General features: G+C 37.0%; 2 protein-coding genes across 3 annotated transcripts in view; one reads left to right on the forward strand and one right to left on the reverse strand.

Annotated features, from left to right (window-relative positions):
- Window positions 1–2,669: 2,669 nt before the first annotated feature.
- On the forward strand, window positions 2,670–6,366 carry SCPPPQ1 (secretory calcium-binding phosphoprotein proline-glutamine rich 1; the record flags this gene model as incomplete). The annotated part of the gene is made up of 5 exons (XM_079710262.1): window positions 2,670–2,726; window positions 3,991–4,023; window positions 4,116–4,196; window positions 5,972–6,010; window positions 6,355–6,366. The coding sequence occupies 5 exons, from the start codon at window positions 2,670–2,672 to the stop codon at window positions 6,364–6,366; spliced, it is 222 nt and encodes a 73-aa protein (XP_079566388.1).
- Window positions 6,367–13,357: 6,991 nt separating this feature from the next.
- Window positions 13,358–27,591, reverse strand: part of NUDT9 (nudix hydrolase 9) — a gene marked incomplete at its 5' end in the record, with an annotated part of 29,618 nt that continues 15,384 nt past the window's right edge. For both annotated transcript variants that reach the window (XM_079700145.1, XM_079700144.1), the window contains 4 exons: window positions 13,358–13,836; window positions 18,455–18,539; window positions 20,325–20,471; window positions 22,107–22,218. In XM_079700145.1, the coding sequence (XP_079556271.1) occupies window positions 13,658–13,836; window positions 18,455–18,539; window positions 20,325–20,471; window positions 22,107–22,218 (523 nt within the window). In that variant the 3' untranslated portion in view covers window positions 13,358–13,657. The remainder of the gene's footprint in view (window positions 13,837–18,454; window positions 18,540–20,324; window positions 20,472–22,106; window positions 22,219–27,591) is intronic.

Raw genomic sequence — 27,591 nt, forward strand, 5'->3', positions numbered from 1 at the left:
ACTCTTCATCACGGTACGCGGGCCTCTCACTGTTGCAGCCTCTCTTGTTGTGGAGTGCAGGCTCCAGATGCGCACGCTCAGTAGCTGTGGCTCACGGGCCCAGTTGCTCCACAGCATGTGGGATCTTCCCAGACCAGGGCTCGAACCTGTGTCCCCTGCATTGGCAGGCAGATTCTCAACCACTGCGCCACCAGGGAAGCCCAAGAGTTTGTTTTTTATCAGAATAATCTCTGATTAATTTCAAAATTATATTTTATCTTTCATACTGTATTGTCTTTTCTTAGCTCAGTGAGTCAATTGTTCTTTTTTTTTTTTTTTTTTTTTGCGGTACGCGGGCCTCTCACTGTTGTGGCCTCTCCCCTTGCGGAGCACAGGCTCCGGACGCTCAGGCTCAGTGGCCATGGCTCACGGGCCCAGCCACTCCGCGGCATGTGGGATCTTCCCAGACCGGGGCAAGAACCCGCGTCCCCTGCATCGGCAGGCGGACTCTCAACCACTGCGCCACAAGGAAGCCCAAGTCACTTGTTCTTAACCAGACCACATCACACCAGATCATGTCTAAATAATTAAAAGTTCAATTTGATTATTTAAAATCTAATTAAGCATTATTTATAATTTCTTACAACTACAGAAATAATTTTAGGAATTATTCCAAAATTCAGAATGTTTTTACGTGTACCTGCAAAGAAATGTCATGGGAGGTCCTAACTAATTCGAAACCACGTTTCTAATTGCACATTTGTTCAGAATAGTGAAATTAAATTTGGAGGCATTAATTAAACCTAAATTACTATGTTTAATGTTTTAAATACTTTAAGTGTTTTGGAATAGTGAAAAGTGATTTTAATGCTGAGGACACTACCTATTCACTAAAAATGTTTTATTTGAAAATAAATTTCATTTTGAAATAAAAATATTATTTAATAATAGAAAGTTTTAGAACCTTAAATTTTTCTATTAGTTAAGGCTTCCACATGTATAGCTGTGCTGGATGATATATTGTAAAAGCACTTTAATATTCTTAGTGGTCATAACTTTTAATTGTGAGTTGTTTGCGGTAAAGACATTACTCTAATCCCAACCAAGGAGATGAAGTTATTTCTCAGTAATCGGTCTTTAAGCCTATCTCTGTGTAACTGAAATACTTTAGAAGTTGGTGTTCCTAGTCTAAAACCAATTATTCAATTTTGCTTCAAATTCTGTGACTCATATTACCCATGAGGACAAAGGCATTAGTAATATCGCTTAAATACGAGATGGGCATAGAGATTCTAGATCACATTGCTCTTTGTTTGAATTTGTTGCCCAAGGACCATTTGAAGCAAAGGTAATTGAAAAGACAGTATAATTTGGGCTGATTCTATCGCACTAGGTAAAAATATTGTTTTGGATAATTTAATGAATAGGTCCACTTATCAAAGGAAGAAATAAAGAAAAGGGTTTGAATCCAGAAGGAAGAAAAATACAAATAAGAAACATGAAAAAGGGAAAGGGAGATAAGCTGCCTAATTTCAGGCAAAATGAAATAGCATGAAGATAAATCAGAGTTGAATTTCAAATACAGATGTATAAAATAGTTGAAGAGTGACATAAAGGGATATGACTTTCTTCAGATGATGGAGACAAGTCTTAATAGGAATATGATGAAATTGATTTTTCTCCCAATATTCAATTCCAGAGTGCAGTGATTTAGTTTGAAACTCCTAAGGTAAGTTAATTTGAATTAAATGTAATTTAAGGCCATATAAAGCTTTGCTTTCAGAATCAGCTGGCCAGTAAAGATCACATTGATTTGCTTCATTGAATTTATTCATATTGTGTTTATTCTCTACCATTTTTATGTCTTTCAAGATTTTTCCTATATCATTTCCTTCTTGAGAAATTGCAATTGTCAGTAACAGCATCCAGACCATGCGAAGACCTGGTAGATCTCATGGGGGGTAGAAGCTCAAGGTGGATTTATTTGTCTATTACATAAGAAATCTCACTTGAGCCAGTGGTGTTATATCTCCGATCCTAAGTATGATACGACATTGGTGTTTGAAGATTTGTGGGTAGAGATCACAAGTTCAAATAACTTCAGGGACCAAACAGTACAAGTTGAACCGTGAGATTACAAGGAAGAGTAGTAAGTATATGCAATGTTATGAGTCACAGAATGCATGTCTTGTCTAAAGACAGGTGGTTTTTTAAAAAAATATTTATTTATTTATTCATTTTTTAATTTATTTGGCTGCACTGGGTCTTAGTCGTGGCACACGAGATCTTCGTTGCTGCATGCGGGATCTTCACGGCGGCATGTGGGATCTTTTTTATTTTTCTGTAGTTGTGGCACATGGGATCTTCGTTGCAGCATGCAGGATCTTTAGTTGCAGCATGGGAACTCTTAGTTGCGGCATGCATGTGGGATCTAGTTCCCTGACCAGGGATCAAACCCCGGGCCCCATGCATTGGGAGCGCAGAGTCTTAATTACTGGACCACCAGGGAAGTCCCTAAACACTGTTTTTAAAGCACTGATGTAGGTTTACAAAACCTGGATCTAGAGACAGAATTTAGTCTGACCACTATTCAACACCTCTAACTAAACAGTCTATTAATAGTGGGAATAAGACTTAGAAAAAACTAAAAATGATCTCCTAACCCTTCAATTCCAGACTCTTCCTTCAGAATGAAATTTCTTATCCTTGCTGGCCTTTTGATAACTGCCACTGCTCTGCCCATCGCTGTGAGTACTGTTCCTCAGTTTTCCACTCCATTTCCATTCTAGAGACATCGTATTTCTGGGGTAGAAAGCATTACCTTTATCTTTTCATTTCACAGAAGAGGAAAGTGGACTCCAGGAAAGATGTAGAACCAGCAATTTACCACTCTTCTTCAGCCCAAGGGTCTGGCCTTTATTAAAAAGATATTATAAGAATTCAGATATTAGGAGAGACTGGAGAGGGTACGAGAAGAGCAAAATAATTATATTGTTTGACCTGTGGAAAAAAGCTGGAGAGCTGGGGAAAAAACATTAGAGAAAAGAAAACAGCAAGGCTATTTACAAAAAGGAAAAGAACAGGTAATATAGAAAAAGGTTAGCATTCCCTTCATGAAGAGTAACTAAGCTCATCATGGCCTTTACAAATCCCAGCTCTACATGCTCTTAGCACAAATTCCAGCTCTACATGCTCTTTGCAAGCTGCATGACCTTCAGTGAGGAACTAACCCATGGCTTCCCAGACTGTAAAATGAGTTGTAAGAACTACCTCAGAATTGTGCAAGGATGATAAAAATGCATCTAACTCACTTAAGAGTCCTAACTGGAAGGTAGGAAGCTCTCAAATAAACTTAGCAATATAGAGCAACTATTCCACAGTGACCTAAGTCTTAATTCAGCAGTTTGAATTGAGTTTCGTTTACAATACCCTTACCCCAAACCATCTCATCTTGATTATAGACATGCGTCCCCATCTGTACGAATGAGATCTATGAGTTTAAGCTCTGCTTACTATAGTCTGACTAGGTAGGGTACCTAGTAGGCAGGAACACCTGTCCCCTAAACATTTTGTAACAAAGGAGCCTTCAAAGAAGTGAGGGAGCTTTCAAAATCTGTATTTGGGGATACAAACTTTAAATTTACACTTCCATACTCTCTCCACTTTGAACTGATAAATGCTGAGAATTAAACTGAGAACACTGTTGATTTGAAGATGAAGAGACATGCAATATGTAATTAATCTTACAAAATGTAAAAAAAAAAGAGAAAACATTCTTTGGAAATAAGTTTAAAGGTAAGAAGTACAAGTTCTAAATCACTGGACAAAATTGATTCAACTTTTCCCTTTTAGACTCAACTGCTTTTTATTCCAGAAGGACAGCTACATCACTGAGGAGTATAAAGCTCAGTAGTGGCTTGTTACCTATTCTCATTTGGAATAAAATCTCTTTGTAATGAATAACGTATTGCCATATGTTGCTTTACCTTGTTGCTGTTATTGTTTTACAAGCTTGAACAGTCTGGAGGAAGTTCCAGTGGTCAGGTCAACTTCCGGTTGTATTTTCAAATGACATGTTCATCATTTTAAAAGTTTTCAAATGTTTGGAATGACTGACATCATGTTTCTTATTATAGAGATTTAACTTTTACCCTCCACAAGGGTACCCACCATTTTTTCCTCAGATCCCATTTCTCCCACCTCCACAATTGCCCCTGGTAAGCATGGGTTTGGGGAATCTCAAATTGCAAAAAGTATTTATTAGTTGGATGATGGTTGTAACATTTTCCAAATTTTGACACAGAAATACAAGAGGCCACCAGGCATCAGCTATTCACACTACCCTCCCTGCATAGCTTGTGGTGAAGTGCGACAAAGGAGTGTAGCAAATTTCCCTCTAAAACTTCAGTGACTTCTTCCAATGTCTCTCTACACTTGCTATCAAAAAGATGTTTACACTGAATTACCCCGACCATGATGAGCTTAGTTACTCTTCACGAAGGGAATGCTAACCTTTTTCTATATTACCTGTTCTTTTCCTTTTTGTAAATAGCCATGCTGTTTTCTTTTCTCTAATGTTTTTTCCCCAGCTCTCCAGCTTTTTTCCACAGGTCAAACAATATAATTATTTTGCTCTTCTCGTACCCTCTCCAGTCTCTCCTAATATCTGAATTCATATAATATCTTTTAAATAAAGGCCAGAACAATGCTAAATACATAATAGAGTTACCTTTTTGGTACAGACAGCATTCATTTGGTTAATATTTACTGAGCGTCTACCAAATAACGGGGTATACAGTGAGTGCTGGAAAAACAAGAAGTATAAGTAAGTTCACAATCTGATGAGGAAGAGAGATTTAGAAATGAAAAAACCATGTAATTTGGTAAGTGCTTCTAGATGCAAATACAAAACCAGCTGACTTAGGCTATGTGTCAAAGAGTTCATAACAGAGGAGGGGTAGTCGAGCCAGGTCATGAGAAGTGGGAGGGGCATTCCAGGCAGAGGGAACAGCAAGTGCTGAGAAGGACATGGCAACTTGGGGAAAGAATGACCAGGGCAATGAGGCTGCCACACAGGTTGGGACATGTGAAATAAACAGTATTTAGGCAATGATGTTTTGAAAAGTTCATACACATTTTAAAAGAGCATCTTGTTTAACTTCTTGTCTATCATCTAAAAGTTTTAAAATATGAACACAATTTTGCATAGTTTTTGTTTTTATCTCTAAATGTAACAGAACACCTTCCCTTTGCTTAGATTTAATTTCTAACTGTTTACTTCTCAACTTTAAGTAGTCTGTTAGAAATTGTCACTAAAGTTACAGTCCTCAATGGAACATTCTTTCCCTTTAATGTTTTCACATGGCCTAACTGACTGTTAGACACTACATTTCTAAGTTCTTGCATTGATAATTAATGGCTAATTATTTTGGTTCTAGTCAGGGTTAGGTGCGTTGGTTCTTTTCTTTCTCTGAAATCATAAGATTAGGATTTTGCATTAATTTGTAAATTAACGCAAAATTCTGGAGTCTTGGTTTATAATTAGAATTTAGGGATTGCTACTAACGTCTTGTGCTTAAAATTATGTAAATTTTTGTGGCAATAAAAAGAATCACTAGTATATGAAACAGAAGCTCTTCCTTCCACCAGATGGCAGAATAGTATTAAAAATCAGGCAAAGATGGCTTACTGTAGAAAAACTGAAGGATTTGCAAGAACTATCAACACATAAGACAGATTCCTAGGCTTTAGGTTTGACTAATTAAGCAAAATAAACATACTTCGTGAAAGAAAAACATGATTTGAAATTCACTAGAATCTAATCTCCAACAACTAGAAGGTGAACTCCCTGAGAGCACGTAATTGCTCAATAAATACTGATGGATGGAGGGATGGATGGATGGAGGGATGGATAAATGAATATACGAGAAAGCTAAAACAAAATGTACCACCTTATTTTATTCACAATTCACTTTTTTCCTCCTTTTTGTAGATTCCAATTCCTTTTCCATTTCCTAATAATCCAAATCAGGTAATTATACTTAAAGTTTCCCTTAAGAAAGTATTTAAATGAATACAAAACAAACACTTGAAAATTCTTTAGATTTATTTGGAAAGGAAGTTGATACCAAAAATAATGGTTATTATTCTCCTTTGGGGACAATTAGTGATTGATATTTTGTCTGATTTGAGTCATTTAATGTAAAAATCTCATATATCCTTAAAACCTGAGACCTGAAACTTTCCTTGATCATGTGGAGGGAACCCAGGAGACCAGTAGAAAAGCATTTGAAGTCAAATAATCTGGGGATGCAAACTCTGTCATTTAATACTTTGGAGTAATCTTAAACTCCTTTGTGTCTTACTTTCCTTTAGAATATAAAATAGTGAAAATGAATGATTTATGAAGTCCATTTCACCTCTAAAATTTTGTACTTATATTTGCTATTAATGGGGGGAAAATTCATTCTTACTGAAATGGAATCTGTCCTAGAAGTCTTTGAACTAGATTTAAGGTTATGATCAAGGTATAAAAGGATTATTTGAATTTTACTTTTGACAGGATTTTAGTAAATGAGGGGAAATTACATAGAACAAGACTGACTCAGTCACAAGCAAAAAAATAAATTGTGTGTAACATAGCATATTAATTCTAAATTTTTAAATGATACTTCGGTTACAATCATAGGAGATGATATTATTAAAGTTTTTTTTCATAAAGAAGTGATCCCTGGGAATTCCCTGGCGGTCCAGTGGCTTTCACTGCCGGGCCCGGGTTTGATCCTTGGTCAGGGAACTAAGATCCCGCAAGCCATGTGGTGCAGCCAGAAAAAAAAAGGGGGGGGGGATTCCCAGGTACAGTCTTTTTTTCCAACCTCGTAAGCATAAGTTTAATTATCTTTCCAAGAAGTCCCTGCTACGTTTGGAGTCCACACACACACACACACACACAGAAATGTGGACTCGTGTTTCCTGAGATAGTAGGTTTGAAGGGGGTGGGTGGGTACTAAAGGGTGGAGGGGTACTTAAAATATTAGCGAATGTGAATCTTACTGATGTAATGTTATAAATGCTAAGAATTCTAAAAAGCATGTTTTCATTAATCAAGCTAACAGAAAATATATAACATAGAAAAGATAGATAAAATACTGCGTTACAACTCCTTGATTATTTGATTGTCTTTCCTTTTTTCTAGGTCCTGACACTTAATGATCTTAAAGAGGTAAATACTGCTCTGTTGATCTATAAAGTTTATAAAAATATTACATTCGATACTCCATTTAAGATGAGCCAGTTCATCAGAAAAATTACTGTATTTATTAGTGCAATTCATTTGGAAACAAAATTAAGAATAGCTGTTAAATTCAAAGCCAAAAAAACTAACTCGATACATGCAAACAGTTCTACATTCATTTATTCAACTCATCCAAACTATAAATTGACAAAACAACATCTTCTATCATTGATAAGGATGAAGGTGAAGAGTCTTAAAAGACTTAAGAGTTACAGAATAAATTACTTTAGCAGAGATGAAATAGACTAGTTTATTTCTTCACTAATGAAGCACTAGCAAAAATGCATAAACCATTAAAGATTATCAAATCTAAATCCCAACAGATAATTTTTTTTACTGAACTGCACAAATCCAACTATTTAACAAGGCCCTTTATTGATATATGTTATTCAGAATATTAGTTTATAAAAACACAGGAGGAATACTTGAAGGGAGTTACAAAAGAGAACACTAAAAATTTCATTTCCCATATACTTTTCACACTTAAACATTTTCTGAAATCAAGATACATCTCACAACAGGTGCATTTAACCTAGAATCTCCTTTTTCTTTAAGATTCATCATTAACTAAATGGTACACTTTACAGTTGATGGTATCTCAGAGACCTGCAGTATTCGTAAAAATGTCAAAAAGTTAGGCCTAAACCATTGCGTGACTGAGGTAAAAATTTTCAGGATTCTTCACTACAGATTATTTAAAGTCAATCACCTTGAAGAATATTTAAGTGTGCCAGAAACTTTAAGGTCAAACTAAATAAGAACCAGAGTCAAAAAAAAAAAACCTAAGTCAAGTTCAAATAGCTAGTGTTCTTCCCACAATCCACTGTTTAAGAGATTCTATAGTCCATTTCCAAATGACAAATTGTAAAAATTCTAGCATCTTTTAATTAGAATGTATTATATATATGAATATGAATATATATTCTAAAAATGTTTTAGGAAATTCCCATCAATAATTAATTATTGATGATTACAAAATTAGCAAATTCATCTTTACATCAAAACAGGGCTAAAAGAGCCCTGGCCTGTGGTGGGAAAGCCTAAATTGTAAGCTCACCTTTAAAATTAAATTAGCTCTGTGACCTTGGGTATATGTATTAATTTACCTCCAAAGTCTCTTCCAGTGAAAATATTGACTCCTCAGACATATGACTCATTCAAATTACCAAATCTGAATACTTAATACCTATTTATACTTTATTTTTCTGAACTTTATTGAAAGTGCTATTGGCCACAAGCCATCCAGAAAGGATCCTGACAGAATAACCTATAGAACTGCCATATCTTCATAGTGATAAGAATTTTTTTCTCCCAGTGATTGTGGTTAAACCAAGAAGCAGGAAAACACACCCTAAGGGAACAAATGCTACCTCCGGGCAATTGTTCTTGCCTAAGAACAAGCAGGACAGTGTTTAGCTTACATATTCTTGCATACACGCTGGGATGGACAGCTCTACAAAGAGAGGGATTCACCTTTTTGACATAGTGGTCAATTCCTTGAGCAAGCCGCCAGTTTCTTAAAACAGGACCACATGAAAGCTATAATACAATACTTAACCAGTGAAATTGCTTGTGTAAGCAAACCCTCGAAGCAAAGTCATAGCTGTCCTAAAATTTTGGTTCAAGTATCATTCACAGAGGGAATTCACATAATTTAAGAAAGATAGCACTTGTATGGAAGTGTTTACAGTGAGTTTCTCAACCATTCACATCAATTTTCTATATTTCAGATATAGTGAATACCGTTACAAGGCAGTTACAAGAAAATATTTCTGTGAATTAAGGTAATTTAAATCTAAATATTGCATATTCATTTAAAAATCTTACCTCATGTAAATAAAACACAAAGCAGTAAAAATGAAATTAATTTTTCAATAAAAACAAAGGGGGCTTCCCTGGTGGCACAGTGGTTGAGAATCTGCCTGCCAATAAAGGGGACACGGGTTCGAGCCTTGGTCTGGGAAGATCCCACATGCCACAGAGCAACTGGACCCATGAGCCACAACCACTGAGCCTGTGTGTCTGGAGCCTGTGCTCCGCAACGAGAGGCCGCAACAGTGAGAGGCCCGCGTACCGCGATGAAGAGTGGACCCCACTCGCCGCAACTAGAGAAAGCCCTCGCACAGAAACGAAGACCCAACACAGCCAAAGATAATAAATAAATAAATAAATAAAATGTGACACCTTTATTAAAAAAAAAACAAGACAAAAAAAAGATTTTCATATAGAAAGTATTTTAGCTTATGTATGTACTAAGGTAAAAATAAGCTAAAGGTAAACCCATTAATACCACTGATCCTTGGTTTTTCTTCTTTCACAGTTAATCATTTCTGTTTTGAACCAACTTGGGGTAAGTCCACAATTTTTAAGCTATTATAAACTACAAATCTACCTAATGGACTGAAGATAGCATCTTATTAATTTTTTTTAATATTTAGGGCTTCTTTGGGGTAAAACTTTTTTGCTATGGTTATATTGATAAAAGCAAGTGATATTTAATCTCAGAAAAGGTAAGAATAATTCTTCTGAACCATAAAACCATATGGCAGAATGGAACCTAAGTGATTTACCCAAATTAAAGCTCATGAGTTATAAATTCGATTTCCTCCAAGATCTTTTTTTTTTCTGGCTGCACCATGCAGCATGTGGGATCTTAGTTCCCTGACCAGGGATCAAACCTGCGCCCCCTGCATTAGAAGCGTGGTCTTAACCACTGGACCACCAGGGAAGTCCCTCCTCCAAAATCTTTAGATCAGAATTTCTGCAGGTCTAAAAATGTATTCTTTTCATAATGCCCATAGCATTTGACAAAATTTCAGTTTACAGAAATTAGGTTAAGAAATTTCAAACAGTAAATTTTACCTCAAGCTTATTTTTGTCTTACGGACAATTCATAGCAAACAGTGAGAAAAGCCTGCTGTGAAACTACCAAATCTAGAAATGCTCTAATCTCAAGGCAAGGCAACAAGTCTCCTTAACACAAAAGCATCAGCTCTCTTGATGGAAAGGCTACAAACCTTGAGACTTCTGCTTTGATTCTCACCCAAGTTTGCTTTCATCTAAAATATATACAGATAGATCAATGGAACAGGATAGAAAGCCCAGAGATAAACCCACGCACATATGGTCAACTTATCTTTGATAAAGGAGGCAGGAATGTACAGTGGAGAAAGGACAGCCTCTTCAATAAGTGGTGCTGGGAAAACTGGACAGGGACATGTAAAAGTATGAGATTAGATCATTCCCTAACACCATACACAAAAATAAGCTCAAAATGGATTAAAGACCTAAATGGAAGGCCAGAAACTATCAAACTCTTAGAGGAAAACATAGGCAGAACACTCTATGACATAAATCACAGCAAGATCCTTTTGGACCCACCTCCTAGAGAAATGGAAATAAAAACAAAGATAAACAAATGGGGCCTAATGAAACTTCAAAGCTTTTGCACAGCAAAGGAAACCATAAACAAGACCAAAAGACAACCCTCAGAATGGGAGAAAATATTTGCAAATGAAGCAACTGACAAAGGATTAATCTCCAAAATTTATAAACAGCTCATGCAGCTCAATAGCAAAATAACAAACAACCCAATCCAAAAATGGGCAGAAGACTTAAACAGGCATTTCTCCAAAGAAGATATACAGACTGCCAACAAACACATGAAAGAATGCTCAACATCATTAATCATTAGAGAAATGCAAATCAAAACTACAATGAGATATCATCTCACACCAGTCAGAATGGCCATCATCAAGAAATCTAGAAACAATAAATGCTGGAGAGGGTGTGGAGAAAAGGGAACACTCTTGCACTGCTGGTGGGAATGTGAATTGGTACAGCCACTATGGAGAACACTATGGAGGTTCCTTAAAAAACTAAAAATAGAACTACCATATGATCCAGCAATCCCACTACTAGGCATATACCCTGAGAAAACCATAATTCAAAAAGAGACATGTACCAAAATGTTCATTGCAGCTCTATTCACAATAGCCCGGAGATAGAAACAACCTAAGTGTCCATCATCGGATGAATGGATAAAGATGTGGCACATATATACAATGGAATATTACTCAGCCATAAAAAGAAACGAAACTGAGCTATTTGTAATGAGGTGGATAGACCTAGAGTCTGTCATACAGAGTGAAGTAAGTCAGAAAGAGAAAGACAAATACCGTATGCTAACACATATATATGGAATTAAAAAAAAAATGTCATGAAGAACCTAGGGGTAAAACAGGCATAAAGACACAGACCTACTTGAGAATGGACTTGAGGATATGGGGAGGGGGAAGGGTAAGCTGTGACAAAGCGAAAGAGAGGCATGGACATATATACACTACCAAACGTAAGGTAGATAGATAGTGGGAAGCAGCCGCATAGCACAGGGAGATCAGCTCGGTGCTTTGTGACCGCCTGGAGGGGTGGGATGGGGAGGGTGGGAGGGAGGGAGATGCATGAGGGAAGGGATGTGGGAACAGATGTATATGTATGACTGATTCACTTTGTTATAAAGCAGAAACTAATTTTAAAAAATTTTTTTAAAAATTAATAAATAAAATAAAATAAAATATATACAAAAGAGAGAGACCAAAAAGGTATATCCCTTTAAAAAATATCTGAATTAATGTCAATTAAAATTATATACAGTATGTATGTATGTATGTATGTATATTTGTTATGTATTTATTTATTTTTGCTGTACACGGGCCTCTCACTGTTGTGGCCTCTCCCGTTGCGGAGCACAGGCTCCGGACGTGCAGGCTCAGCGGTCATGGCTAACGGGCCCAGCCGCTCCGCGGCACGTGGGATCTTCCCAGACCAGGGCACGAATCCGCGTCCCCTGCATCGGCAGGCGGACTCTCAACCACTGCGCCACCAGGGAAGCCCAGCAGATCATTCTCGTCAAGTACAAGTCCCTTGTTATGTACCCAAGGACCAGGATTTTATGGATTTTAGAAAATTAATACTGCACATAAACCTTGTAACTCTTCCAGAGAGGTTTGAGGCATTATCCTGTAGTCAAACATTCGAATGTTTCTCAGCAACACATTCTAATGTTTCTCAGCAAAACTTATAGTCACACTAAGGGGAAAAAAGCCTCCTGTCAGTTCAGTTCAAATTTACCCCAAAGGAGTTTTGACACTAACTCAAGGTTGGTGGGAGAGAAAACAAAAAACAAACAACACCTTTTCGATGGATTTACCTTTAGCCCTAGTTCTCTCCTCTAGCTACAGAGTAAGCCTAATACTCTTTGCAAATATCTGAAGGAAACAACCATGTCTCTATCCCCTAACCCTCCTTGTCTTCAGGTGCCCCACCTGTAGCCCAACTGGAATGAAGATGGAATTATGACAGTCCCTGCCTCAGGCGGACAGGAATTAGTATCATGAGACTTTCCCCATGGGTATCTTGGCCAGAATGTGACACACATGCGACAAGGCAGTGTTATTTTCTTTCCTCTTCCCTGCTTCCAAGAACACGTGGAACACCAACTCCTTCCTTTCCTCTGGGAATTACAATGTTAATAGTGAGTCTCTCAAAACCCTATGTCAGTCTTTAACAATCTCTTCCTAACAAAAAACACCAAAACTCCCAAAGACCTCCTCTGTCGCTGATTTCAGTTCCTTTCTGAACATCTATTTTTAATTCATTTATGGCACATACAGTTACAGTAGAGTGAAATGCATATAGCAATTTAAATTACTAATTTCCTGCACACATTTTTTTAATTCAGAATTCTTGGAAATGAGAACATGAGCTCTTGTTCGCTGATCTTGACCTTTCCCAACTAAGAGTGACTGAAATTTCCTTATAAAACTTACAACTCTAAAGGCAGGAATACATTAGGCTTCCACTTTTGAAAGCAGCTTCAACAAGATCATGTGAAGCAAAATGCAAAGCAAATAATTTAAAGATAAATCAGATTAAACAATGGTGATTGGTGCTATTCTGAAAGAAGCTTGATGTGACAGGAACATCCTTCAGACCTCAGAAGATCAATGGGATAAAAAAAATGACAAACAAGAACTACATGGAAAGCAGAAGTTATGGCTGAACAGAAATTTACCTTTATTTAGATTCTGATTCTTCAAAGAGCATCAGTTGTTAAATTTGGTTTAAGCCATGCTTAAATAAAATGCATACAAAATATGATTATTTATACCTCTTTTGACTGGAAAGCAGAAAATTCTGTGTTGTTTCACCATATTTGCTAATTTTATTCTGATGCAAAACCTTCTAAATGCAAATCATTTTGAAAGTGAATAAAATAATTTCCAAGTGATTTACCCTGCCCTTTTTATATATGAGTTCTGTGATGCTGCCTTCTTTTCAGTACATGTTCCTTTGTTGCCATTTGGTTTACATGGAGATTGTGAGCTATAACCCATGGCAGTCAGTTTCAGAGTCCTCACTCCAGTGGGCATCTCGTTTCTCTGCCACAAGTTTGATGAATTGAGAGTGACTAGCATAAAGCTTGAGTTTATCACTGATGTCCACCCATTTCACTTTTCCAGCATCATCTCCAGCTTCTAAGGTAAGGTTATCCATTATCTCACCTGGTTACCAAAGAAAAACATCATCAAGAAAAAGTAATTTATTCATTTCTTTTTCAGCATAATTCTGTATCTTTAAGTATTGTTACTATAATAATCTTAAATCATCATTATATTAAGTGGCCAAGTGAATTAAAAACTAGAATATTCCAAATTTCCCAAATGCCCAAATTTTAACTAAGTTCCTAAATTTTAAGTGACGGTACCAGTAAGAAAGCTTTTCTCTTTAAAAAGTAAAAATATTACCCTTAAAAAAAGAAAAAGAGAGTTCACATTAAATAAACATGAAAACTCACATCAAAATTCCAGGATTACAGATTTAAATGTTAAAAAAAATGAAAGAAAACAATTATTGATGACTCACTTTAGAGTCTTAAGGTAAGTGGACTTTTCCAAGCATGACACCAAACCAGAAACCATAAAATAAAATATTTAGTGAGGGGATGAGGTGGTGGTGGGATGAACTGGGAAATTGGGATTGACATATATACACTAATATGTGTAAAATAGAGAACTAATAAGAACCTGCTGTATAAAAAATAAATAAAATAAAATTCAAAAAATATTTAGAGTTATATTTATAAATACATATAAATATATTTATTAAAATATTTATAATTATCAAAAATTAAAAATAAATGCTTTCGATCACTGTTGACAATCTAAATGGCATATTTCTGTAGGACAATTCGGCAATGTTTATCAAGAGCTTTTAAAAAGCAAACGCTCTTTGATGAGCATTCATTCAAAAAATATCAGAGTGCCTCTTATGCACCAGACTCTGTACTAGGCACTGGGGATACAATAAACAACCCAGCAGTTCCGCTTCAAAGGACTTATCCTAAGGAAATAAAAAGACAAGGCTACTGAAGTATTCAAGGCAACATTATTTATAACCAAAAAGAGAAAAAGGGACATAACCGAACTTTCCATCTAGAGGGCACAGATTATTAAATAAATGATAAGACAGCTACACAATGCACTCCCATTAAAAGTGAAGCCATTCTATAAATATTGATATGGAAATATGTCCATAATATATTTTTAAGTGAAAATTCAAGTAACAAAACAGAATGTACAGTGTGAGCCCATTTTTATTTTAAAAACAGCTATATAAAATCTGGAAAAAGATAAATCAAAATGCTAACAGTGGTATCTTTGGGAAATGGAATAACTGGTGCTTTAAAATTTTTTCCGCTGTATGTCACCTATTTTCTAAATAACTCATTATAAACACTATATCCTTTATCTTTACAATGATTACCTTTAAAATAATAAAATAATAAAGCTGCTTCTTAAAAGAAAAGAATCAATTGAATATTCCAGTATAACAGGTTTCTAAATCCCAGTGCTAAAATGACAGCTCTTGGGGCTTCCCTGGTGGCGCAGTGGATGAGAATCTGCCTGCCGATGCAGGGGACATGGGTTCAAGCCCTGGTCTGGGAGGATCCCATATGCCACGGAGCAACTAGGCCCGTGAGCCACAACTACTGAGCCTGTGCGTCTGGAGCCTGTGCTCCGCAACAAGAGAGGCCGCGATAGTGAGAGGCCCGCGCACCGTGATGATGAGTGGTCCCCGCTTGCCACAACTAGAGAAAAGCCCTCGCACAGAAATGAAGACCCAACACAGCAAAAATAAGTAAATAAATTAATAAACTCCTACCCCCAACATCTAAAAAAAACCCCCAAAAAACCGTATTTATTTCTAAAAAAAAAAAAATGACAGCACTTTGTGTATCTCACAGCAACTACAACATCCAATTTTCAAGGAAGAACCAGAATTAAGAAGTAAACCTGAATCTAATAGTTAAATTAAAATATCTGATTATCTAAATAACAGTGTCCTCTAACATGCTCTTTATCAGATCTAATAATGTCTGAAAAGCATCCTCCCCTTCTGGTCACCTAATAAATTACACAAAACAGAATTCTAAAGAGTTTAAAGTTTATAGTCTGACATGTGAAGAGCTTGGAAGTCATCACTCCTATCTTCACACACACAAAAAATCTGAGCAAACTGAAAATCAACAACTCTTTTTGGATCCATCAGAGAGCTGAGGTCACAGGGCACAATGCCACCCTGAAAACTGGAGAGACAGGCAAATACAGAGAATCACAACTTACCAGGAACAGAATCCCACCTCTGGAGCTAGCAAGTGGTAGAAACATTTAAAAGGTAACTGACTAATTTTTGGAAACTGATCTGTGAACTAGCTTGAGAGAGAAAATCTCTTGGAGGCACAGTCTTGGGGTGGGAGAGTCACATTTTCAGGAGTTTTACCTCCAGGAATGCCACCAGGTTCTCAGGGTAAAGACAAGAGAAGTCCCCACTTGCTTGCAGCAGGGAGAGGGGAAAAGTAACCATTCTGAAATAAGACAGAGCATTCTGCCCTTAAGAAAAACTATTTCACCAGTCCTAACCAACCTGGGGGAAGGGAAATACCCAACTCTAGCCTTCCTATCTCGCCTAAGGAGTGTGAAGGTGGAAGGAAGAAGCTGAGAGCTGCAGTGAAGGTCACAGCCCAGGGGCCCAGGCTCACTGAAAAACTAAGACCTAATCATTGGGTTCTCCTATGATTCTCCTCCAAAACCCCACAAACCCCCTCCAAATCCCACAGCAATAGGGATTCCATAAAATAACGGGGAGTGTAACTGAAAGAATTGCGTGGCTCAGACCTTATTTAAGTAGTAGTCTCTAGAGAAACCCAAAGACAACAGAAGAGACAAAAACAAAAACACCCGAGGAAATTTTAGCCTCTGACACCTACAATTACAGCAAATAATAAGTACAGCTTAACTCCTAGTCAACTAAACGTAAGACCTCACACTAAAGATCTATTGACCTCAGTCTCTTTTACTGGATACATCATGTTCACCTTTCAAAAAAACTAGAAGGCAGGCTACAAGGCAAAAAGCACAGTTTGAAGAGACAAAACATCAGAATCAGACTCAGATATAGCAGAGATTTGGAATTATCAGACCACAAAAATTTTTTTAAGTTCAGAGAGAAAATAAAACAGTGAAAACAGTGATTTGAACAACTCAAACACTATAAAATCAACCTCTAGAGGATCAGTCATTGTTTTTTAACTCCAAAAATAAATAGCTAACAAATTTATCGGTACTTAAGTTGTACAGACCTGCTTGTAAATTATATTTGCATACTTCTCCTTCTGAAATATTTCTTTTAAGTTCTCAATACAAGGATGAATTATCCTAATACTTTGTTTTGGTTAGAGTTGTTTGGAAGTAATGAAATTGGTGCTGGGAGTTTTCCGAAGTTCAACAAGAATGTAAAAGTGACAGATCTCCTAGTTCCAGCCCACTTTGTAAGGAAAAAACTGAGTCCAAGAGAACATGTGATTTGCACAAGGTTATACTGAGACAGGAAGGGGACAGGGCAAAACCTTTAAAAGAATGACAAAACCATTGCAGACAGTACATAAACTGGTTAGAACCAACTAGGTCCAAGATGGAGGATGATTCCACTTCCACTAGATCTGGAGCCTCAGTATACGCTCATTGTAATACATCAGCATGCTAAATGACACACCCACAGGTGCCATAACAGTTCTGAGGCCGACCATAAAAGGAAAAAAGTGGGTGGTGACCCAATTCCTGGAAATCCCCACCCTTTCCCCAAAATAGCTGGAATAATCCCCCCACTCATTAGCCTATGAAATTACCCAGACCATAAAAACTAAATGTCCCATATTTTGAGGCCTCTTGCCTTCTGAGATGGCCCACACTCTGTCTATGGAGTGTGTATCTCCCTGAATAAATCTGCTTTCACTCGTCTTGCTCTTGTATTCCTTCTCGCATGAAGCCAAGGACCTTCACTTAGCAGCCCGTCCCAGGGACTCGCCTGAGACCTGGGATATGACCATCCACTCGGGCCCTATTTTTCCTGCAAGAATACAACTTAGAAAGGAGCCATGAATGGAACATTCAGTTCTCTGACATGGTACCCTCATTTCATTTGCTACAGATGAAAACAAAATATTTAAAATGTCATCCAATTCAGCAATAAAATGTTTCAAAAGAAGCCAGCCATTCAATGTATGTTAAAATCATAATTAATTTTTAAGATAGCGGATTCCCACCCACCCTCTAAAATTTTTAAATCCATTGACCAGAAAAAAAACATTCATTTAAAATTTTTTCAGTACTTGGAATTTTTTTGGCATTGTTTTGTATTTTAATAATGCATGCTCTTATAAAATTATTTCAAACACTAAGACACATATAAATCCCATTTCCTTTACCACAGCCATACTTCCTACCCAAATCTCCAGTTGCTTTTGTTTTTATTTTACACAAATGGAGTCATACAAACAACTGTACAACATTAAGGCACATAATTTTAGTCTATAAATTTAACCTTAATTTTATATGCTACCAATGGATTAAAGGATATTAGTTACTGGTAACACTTTTAAAGCTTTCTTCTACATATTCTTTTAATATAAACAACCTGCTTTCATACAAATATTATCCTATAACCAGTAGTTGATTGAGTTAGAATGCTAAAATAGTCCAGATTTAATTGTGCCCCAGTAGTCTCCTTCACTTAAATTGGATCCTCCAATTCAGTTAGCTTAATAAACATAAGTAAAATTACCTGTTTCATCATGGTAATTCACAGCTTCTGTCTCCATCCATGCATTATCAGTGTTTCGAGGATCATCAACATAACCTTTATATATCTATTTTTAAAAGGAGATAGACCGAAAAAAAAGTGTAGGGTGAACAGCAATGGGTAGAGAAGAGCATGCTACCTTCATTAGAATCAGAAATATCCTGTTGCAAACAATGCACATTTAATTAACATTAGTGAACTGTACACTTAAAAATGGTTAAGATGGCAAATTATACGTTATGTGCTTTTTATCACAAAAAAAAAAAGAAATGTAAATATTACAGGACCTTTAATGTAGCATTCCATATGCTTGTTTTACATTTCCCAGGGAGGGAATTCCCTGATGGTCCAGTAGTTAGGACTCAGTGCTTTCACTGCCAGAACTCAGGTTCAATCCCTGGTCGGGGAACTAAGATCCCACAAGCCATGCAGCTCGGCCAAAAAAAAGTAGACGTGAAAATGAAATTAAGAAAACAGGGACTTCCCTGGTGGCGCAGTGGTTAAGACCACGCTTCCAATGCAGGGGGCCCAAGGTTCAATCCCTGGTCAGGGAACGAGATCCCACATGCATGCTGCAACTAAGAGTTCACATGCCACAACTAAGGAACCCGTGAGCCACAACTAAGACCCAGCACAACCAAATAAATAAATTAAATATTTAAAAAAAAACAGAAATTAAGAAAACAATTCCATTTACAATAGAATCAAAAGAATAAAATATTTTTTTAAATAAATAAATAAATTTCCCAGGGAACAGTATTCTCAAGAACATTTTGAGGCAGCTTTAAAATTCATAAAACCCTCAACACCTCAGACTCTAATTTCAGAATTTGAGAATAGTCATATTTGGGCCATACGATTTTTTTTAAGAGTCTATAAGTATTTTTCTGTTTTAGTAACTTCTGTGATTATAGTTTTAGACATACAAAGATACATTCTTCTAATTAGAAATCTATAAATAAGGTTAGTAAAGACTAATATTTAAGCTATTAATACATGAAAAGATTTGGATCTAGCCATCTAACACAAATGTGACCTGAAACCCAGACAGCATATTGATAGATAAATAATTAAGAAATCCTAATTCTAGGGGCTTCCCTGGGGGCGCGGTGGTTGAGAGTCCGCCTGCTGGTGCAGAGGACATGGGTTCGTGCCCCGTCCGGGAGGGTCCCGCATGCCGCGGGGCGGCTGGGCCCGTGGGCCGTGGCTGCTGAGCCTGCGCGTCTGGAGCCTGTGCGCCGCGGCGGGAGAGGCCACAACGGTGAGAGGCCTGCGTACCGAAAAAAAAAAAAAAAAAAAAAAGAAATCCTAATTCTAGAAAGAAAACAAAGCAATTCAAAGAAAAGCCAATAGAAAAGAAAATCTACCCTTTTCTTTATTATTAGTGCACATATACCTTATAAAGTGATTTTTTTTAATCACAAAGGGTATGTAAACAAAACAGTCATGAGACTTAAATGGTTATGAACAAGAAAAACACTGAATAACATAATTTAAAATGTAAATGTCCTTTCAAAAAAGCTGAATTCATGCAAACTTTTTAAAAAAGAAAAGATTTTCCGTTAGATGGGTGAACTCAGTGTCACATTAGCTCACACCTAAAGAAAAATTAAGAGGAAAAAATGTATTATAGTAAATGATGTAACTGGCCTAAAGTTGGACTATAAAAATTTAAGTAGAAATCTATTTACAGTGAAGAGCTACAATTTAATTTGTTTTTATGAATGTGTATTTCAAATATACAAGTATTTCACTTTATTCAGAAAATGATCTACCAGATTTCCAGGTGAACTTTAAGTAATTTTCACTAATCCCCAGGACTAAGTCCTTCCTGGAAATCTTCATTTCTTACCACTAGATGTTCCTGGCTGAAGAGCTTGTGCAACTTTTCCTCTAATTCTCTCTTTTCAGCACCAGATTTCTGTAAGGAGTTGAGAGCTTCCTCACCAAATTCTCTTTTCAGTGTGGCGCTAATCTTCTCTCCTGGATCCACCATCCCCTAAGAGTCACATTTTTGTTTAAAAAAATTAATAAGCTTTAATTCAATCAATAGATATTTACTGAGTGATGCAGTGGACATATATTGCTCTATCTACCCATAATCTTCTGTGATATGCTCTTCTCTAAATCATTTGTTTCTAGTAGAAGCAGCTTGGCAGCATATCCCATATACTCAACCATAGTAATTAGTCCAAAGTTAGCCTACGGTCAACTGAGCCAGTCAGACTCCTTTCCTGGTATCTTCCAAAGTCAAGCTATGGAAGGAAGGGATGGAGGCAAGAAAGAATACAGCAAATTGATACTTTCCCCATTGGTCATTCCATTCCAGCCAAATTGACCTCTTCAATGTTCCTAGGATGTGCCAGACATATCCCAACCTTAAGGCCTTTGTACCTGCTATGACTTCTGCCCAAGATGCTTTCCCCAGATATCCACATGGTTCACTCGTTCACCTCCTTTAGATCTTTACTCAAATGTCACCTTCTCAGGAGACCTTCTCTAACCACCCTATCGAAAATTGCAAACTCTCAAACACTTCCTAATCCCCTTCCTTGTTTTAGTTTTTTTCTTAATATTGATATTTATCACCTTCTAACATTACAGTAACTTGTTTATGTTATATTATCTGTCTCCCTCAGTGGAGTGTGAGCACCAAGAAGACAAGGATGTTTGTTTATGTTGCTCTGCTGTATCCTCAGTGTCTAAAATATTAGCTGACAAAAGGCAGATGCTCAAAATATACTGAGCAGATCAACGACTCTCAAAATTATATTAATGACAACAGTTCCCTGGCTGATCAGAATTTCAAATGACAATAAAAATATAAGATCCTGTGATGATATCATTGTATTTTGCATTCAGCACTGACTGAAGTTTGACTATTTGGCTCTTATAATTAGCCTAAGCTTTTGTCACAGTCAGCTACAACCTTCATTTTCATTCCATTTTACCCTACAAAGAAAAAAAGCCATTCCTGCAGATAGGAGAATGTGTATATAAAGAGCCATCCTCTCATCAAACTATCTCCATTTCACAATATGGCATAAAATATAAAACCCACTACTGAACACATACACATTTTTAAAAGCCCCTTGAAATATACTACTGACATGAACCCAATAGAAGTATACTCCTCCCGATGATATTATGAAAACTCAAAAAACTACAAGGAACAGTAATAGTGTTATCTTTTTAAAAATACTAAAAATCTTACCTTGGGCTTGGAGTAGGTGTTGAGTTCTGAGATGAAACCCAACATTAGTGAGTATCTATTATACCAGGTGCTTTATATGCTATCTCTAATAATCCTGTGAAATATATATGATTATTTTTAAAACAAAGGTCTGAACTCCAGATCACTAGCTCAAAGTGGAAAAAAGGTCAAAACACAAGCCCAGGTCTAACTCCAAAGTCCATGTTCTTTCCCAAGGGTTTTAGAATTAGACTCAGATTTTAACAGCTTTGTTGTATTATCCTACATTTGTCATTGACAATGATACTTCATTGCAAAAGAATTACTGGGGAGGAATGGAGAATAAATGAAGTAGAAAAGATCCATACACAATAACCTTGTAGTAAATAAAGCAACTAAAAAGAACTTACAACACTGATTTGACTTAATTTTAATGCTTACCCCTGGGATTGCCCATTCTCCACAGTCTTTCCTTTTTATTGCAACAAACTGTAAGATGTTTTTCCCAGAAATGGGATGGGTAATTTTATTTCCACTTCTGTCCCTTTTCCACCTATAACAGTAATGTAAGGTCATAACTGATTTAGAACAAAGACCAAGGTTCTGTTTCAAACTTAAGACAAAGCTATAAAGATATATTTTTCTTTATAACAGAGTATATACAAATTTACCTCAAATCAGCTAGTTTTGTAAAGAAATATTGTTTTGTATTAAAAATATTCTTTATTTAGCACTGTTACAAACGAAGACAAATGTCTACTTTCCATAAAGGATATTATAGTCTCCATAATAAAAATTCAAGATATAAACAGTTTTTACTACTTAAAGTAAAAGTTATCAAAAAAAATTAAAAGCAGAACAGAATTTAAAAGAAGGGTCATAAAAGTTTTTTTTTTTTAATCCAAGGATGCTTTTTAAGAATTTTAAGTAGTGAAAAAGATCTGTAATATTTGCTTTTAACAGTTCGCCCTACTTTTTCAGAAAAGCAGATTATATGATACAGGTTCAGTTGGTCTCAAGAAAAGTGCTTCTCAATCTTTATTCCCGCTTTTGATAAAAGAAGTCTCACACTATCCTTTAATTTAATTTTATATTTCAAATTGAATTGCATTTTTTTAAAGCATCGAGGCAACGTTAATTTCAGAATGTGCTTTTTCTAACCACAGCCTCCTTCACAAAGATGTTGATAAATCTCCCCTTCTCCTTCCCTACACCCACCACATCTACTTCCTCCTGCCGAATTTTAATAATAGTTTTAATAGTCCCTTAGGCAAAGATAAAGATTTTGAACTTCCAGTACAAAACCAAAAAAGAAAGCTTATGATCTAATCATCACTCCGCATGAGACTCAATAAAATATACTAGCTTAGAAGACCTAAATAGACATTTCTCCAGAGAAGATATACAGATTGCCAACAAACACATGAAAGGATGCTCAACATCACTAATCATTAGAGAAATGCAAATCAAAACTACAATGAGGTATCATCTCACACCAGTCAGAATGGCCATCTACAAAAAGTCTACAAACAATAAATGCTGGAGAGGGTGTGGAGAAAAGGGAACACTCTTGCACTCTTGGTGGGAATGTAAATTGATACAGCCACTATGGAGAACAATATGGAGGTTCCTTAAAAAACTAAGAACAGAATTACCATATGACCCAGCAGTCCCACTACTGGGCATATACCCTGAGAAAATCATAATTCAAAAAGAGTTATGTACCACAATGTTCATTGCAGCTCTATTTACAATAGCCAGGACATGGAAGCAACATAAGTGTGCATCGACAGATGAATGGATAAAGAAGATGTGGCACACATATACAATGGAATATTACTCAGCCATAAAAAGAAACAAAATTGAGTTATTTGTAGTGAGGTAGATGGACCTAGAGTCTGTCATACAGAGTGAAGTAAGTCAGAAAGAGAAAAACAAATACCGTATGCTCACACATATATATGGAATCTAAAAAAAAAAAAAAATGGTTCTGACGAACCTAGGGGCAGGACAGATATAAAGACACAGACATAGAGAATGGACTTGAGGACACAGGGAGGGGGAAGGGTAAGCTGGCACAAAGTGAGAGTGGCATGGACATATATACACTACCAAATGTAAAACAGATAGCTAGTGGGAAGCAGCCGCATAGCACAGGGAGGTCAGCTCAGTGCTTTGTGACCACCTGGGGAGGGGAGAGGGAGGGTGGGAGAGAGATGCAAGAGGCAGGGGATATGGGGATATATGTATATGTATAGCTGATTCACTTTGTTATACAGCAGAAACTAACAGAACACTGTAAAGCAATTATACTCCAATAAAGATGTTAAAAAAATTTTTTTGAATATAGTAGTTTAGATATGAGTGCCCAAATTTCTTTATATTGTGGCTGAATACCATATCTAACCCATAATTCCCCCCCAGAAGAGTTCATAGTCTAGCAGTGGAGCTAGACATGTATGTGAATAAACTACAAGAGTGACAGCTTGATGAGTACAGTAAATAGAAATGAAAGAATAATTGGTATAAGACAACATCTGTTTTTAAGGATGCCAGAGAGAGGAAACAAAGTTATAAAATAAAATAATGTATTCAAGAAACTGAAAGTATATGTGGCAACATAAGCATCAGTGAGGGAAAGATAGATGGTGAGGCTGGAGAAGTATGCAAAGAATTCATCAAATTCATCTGCTTAGAGAGCCAGAGAATATTTTTTAAGCGGGGAAAAAGCCATTAGCAATTTGTATTTTAGAAAGCTCACTCACTTTGACAAAAGTGTGGAAGTTGGTTTGGAGGGAAGCAAGACTGGAGGCAAGAAAACCAGCTAGAAGACTGTTACCATGGTCCAGGTACAAGACGATGAGGACAGGACTGAAGGCAGAGACAGCGAAAATGGAGAAAAGACAGATTTTACCTTCACTTTTTTCTTTTTTAGCCTTTACTTTTTAAAAGTCATTTATATAGCACTTATTATGGACCTGATCCTGTTGTGCTTTAATGTATGTATCCACTTAAGCCTCAAAGCCAGCCTATAAAGTAGCTGTATTGGTGTTTTTATTTTACAGATGTGGAAAATGAGGCGCAGAGAAGGAGATCACCTGCCTGAGGTTGCAGAGGAAAAAAGTTGTGCAAACCGAGATCTGAACCCAGGCAATCTGGTTCCAGAATCTGCACTTTTAATCACTATACTATTTTACTTCGATTAAACAAACAGGATTTACACTAATTAGGTAAGAGGAGGGATAAGGGGGCAAATGATGGTTCTGTCCACTCACAAACGTTTACCAGCACCCACTACACCTCACGTGCAAGGAGCTGGGAAAACGAAGACGAACACAGAGCCTCTGCTGCTCAGCCAGCCAGCCGGCCGGCCAGTCATGGCTAGAGCCCTGGGAAGAGAAGCTGAATACAGAGAGATGCTGCTGGGCAAAAAGGCAGGACCACACAGATGATGAAAAGCTTGCATATCACATTTACATTCTCAGATTTATCCTCAGTGGACTCATTTAAGGATTTTAAACAGAGTCATTTCTTGTTATGTTTTTGTTAGTACCAAATACATGGTCACTAAATTTAAAACAAAATTTCTTGATACAACAGAAATAATATATCATTTTAACTAGTGAACCTCATTAACATTTATTAGATGCTCATGATTTTCCTATGTACGACTGATATTGCCTCCCTACTTCTGATGGTCCACACCTTCCCATTTCTAACCAAATAGGAAAGAAAATCATACCGCCATTAACTTTTTTTTTTTTCTTTTTTTGCGGTACGCGGGCCTCTCACTGTTGTGGCCTCTCCCGTTGCGGAGCACAGGCTCCGGACGCGCAGGCTCAGCGGCCATGGCTCACGGGCCCAGCCGCTCCGTGGCATGTGGGATCTTCCTGGACCGGGGCCTGAACCCGTGTCCCCTGCATCGGCAGGCGGACTCTCAACCACTGCGCCACCAGGGAAGCCCCGCCATTAACTTTTGACCGGAGTTTATTCACAATAATATATTAACACTTCCCTTCTCATTTCGACTTTAAAAGATATACAGGAACTTCTGATAACTTCCCATTATACGTGGGAAATCTCTAGGAGAGCTATCTGGGAATCTAAAAATTTAACACTTTCCCTGGGGATTCTGAACAAGAAAGTTTGTGAAATTCTGCACGATTCAATGCTATTTTGCATCATGAAGTACTTGGAAGAAAAGGGGATAGAATCTTTGCTTTAAAAGTGCCTGTGTGATTCTTATGATTACTCATTACTGAAATACTGGTGTAAAAGAGAAAGCACAATATTTGGAGCCAAATACCCGTTTCAAATTTCAGATCTACAAGATTTAGGCAAGTCACTTAACCTCAGTAAGTCTCCACTTTCAGAACTATAAAATAGATATGTTAATACCTACCTTGAGGAGTTCCTGTGAGAAACAAATGTAAAAACTAATAATTGCACCTAGCAGAGTGCCTGGAGTAAAGCAATATTTTTAACAGTTCATTTAATCTTGTCGATTCTTTCTTCAACACCCTTCCTTCTTCTCTTCCTTCCATTTCTACTGCCACCCATCTATTTGAAGGGACTCCTCAGTTAATAATATATGTATTACTGAGATAGCAAAGAAATCAACTTAAGATTACTGTTGAAAGCTAGTTTCTGCCACTTGTGGGCTCTTTTATAGCCTTGGACCATCTCTAAGCCTTCAGTTTTCTCATCTGTATAAGAATAAAGTTCAGAAAGTCTACCACTTCAAAACGACTTGACACACAGTCACCGTGTTTACTCTCAGTTGCTATTTGGCTCACCACAGATAAAGATAAGCTAATTAGGACTAACTTAACTTTCAAGACTCTGGCTTCCCTTTTCTGCTTCTTGTCCCTTTGCTAGCATTCCTGCTTCAAATATTTCACACCCTCCTGTCTTTAGACAGCCTCACCGAAATCAAAAGAAACGGATACTACCATTAATACTTACTTATATTATTTTAACTACATTCATTAATAAGACTATATTAACTCTTCTCATCTCACTTAAACCATAAAGTTTCTGAAGGAATTCTAGATGGACAGAAGTAGGTCAGTACGTAGGGAGACAGGCAGGCAGGTAGGTGGGTGGATGGATGAATGAAGAGATGGAAGATAAAACTGCGGTTGGGTGTGGGGTAAAGATACCTTTTGTCAGAGGAAATTGGATGGGCAAATACGAGAATAAGATGGGGAGAGAACTGGTGCCTCCCCCAGAAACTTGAAAATAAGCTTCCTTAGAGTTAAACTATGAAATCATTATCATATCCAGATCAGAGAGAACAAAGTCTCCTGTAAGAAAGGAAAGCCCTCAAAATATCAAAACTAAAAAAGCAAGAATATTGAGGGTATCTGCATTATTTAAAGAAGGAAAATGACAATCACATGTGAGGAGAGAGGCTATCAGTGAAGAAATCCTACAAATAAAAAATAAATAAAAGAAGGACAGAGATGATGGAATATGCCACATGTGTTGGGAAGACGACTCCAGCGGAGATGGCACAATCCATCTAAACACGACATTCCCCTACCTCATTTACTGTGATTCATGCTGACCGAGAAACCCTCTGACTATGATTTGGCTTACCAGATAGATCTGCCTCAGGAAGAGAATGCCTTCCCCCCGTCCTGGAACCTTCAATGGCTCCATTTCATACTCCTTAACTTTGGCATTTTATATTCTCCACAATAGAATGACGTAAAAATTAATTTTAAGTCTAATTTATCATCCGCTATTCTCTTACAAGGATCTTCTGTTTCAACCAAACTGGTCTCTTCACTGTCCCTCAATAACGCAAATAGATATTACTACAAGGCTTGTTCCTAGGCGTCCTCCCGTCCCCCTATCTAAGCTTCTAGTTCAGCTCCAGTCTACCTCTTCATAATACCTTTCTTGGGTGCTCTGGTTTACC

Source organism: Hyperoodon ampullatus (assembly GCF_949752795.1).
Source record: "Hyperoodon ampullatus genome assembly, chromosome: 1".
Lineage (NCBI taxonomy): Eukaryota > Metazoa > Chordata > Mammalia > Artiodactyla > Ziphiidae > Hyperoodon > Hyperoodon ampullatus.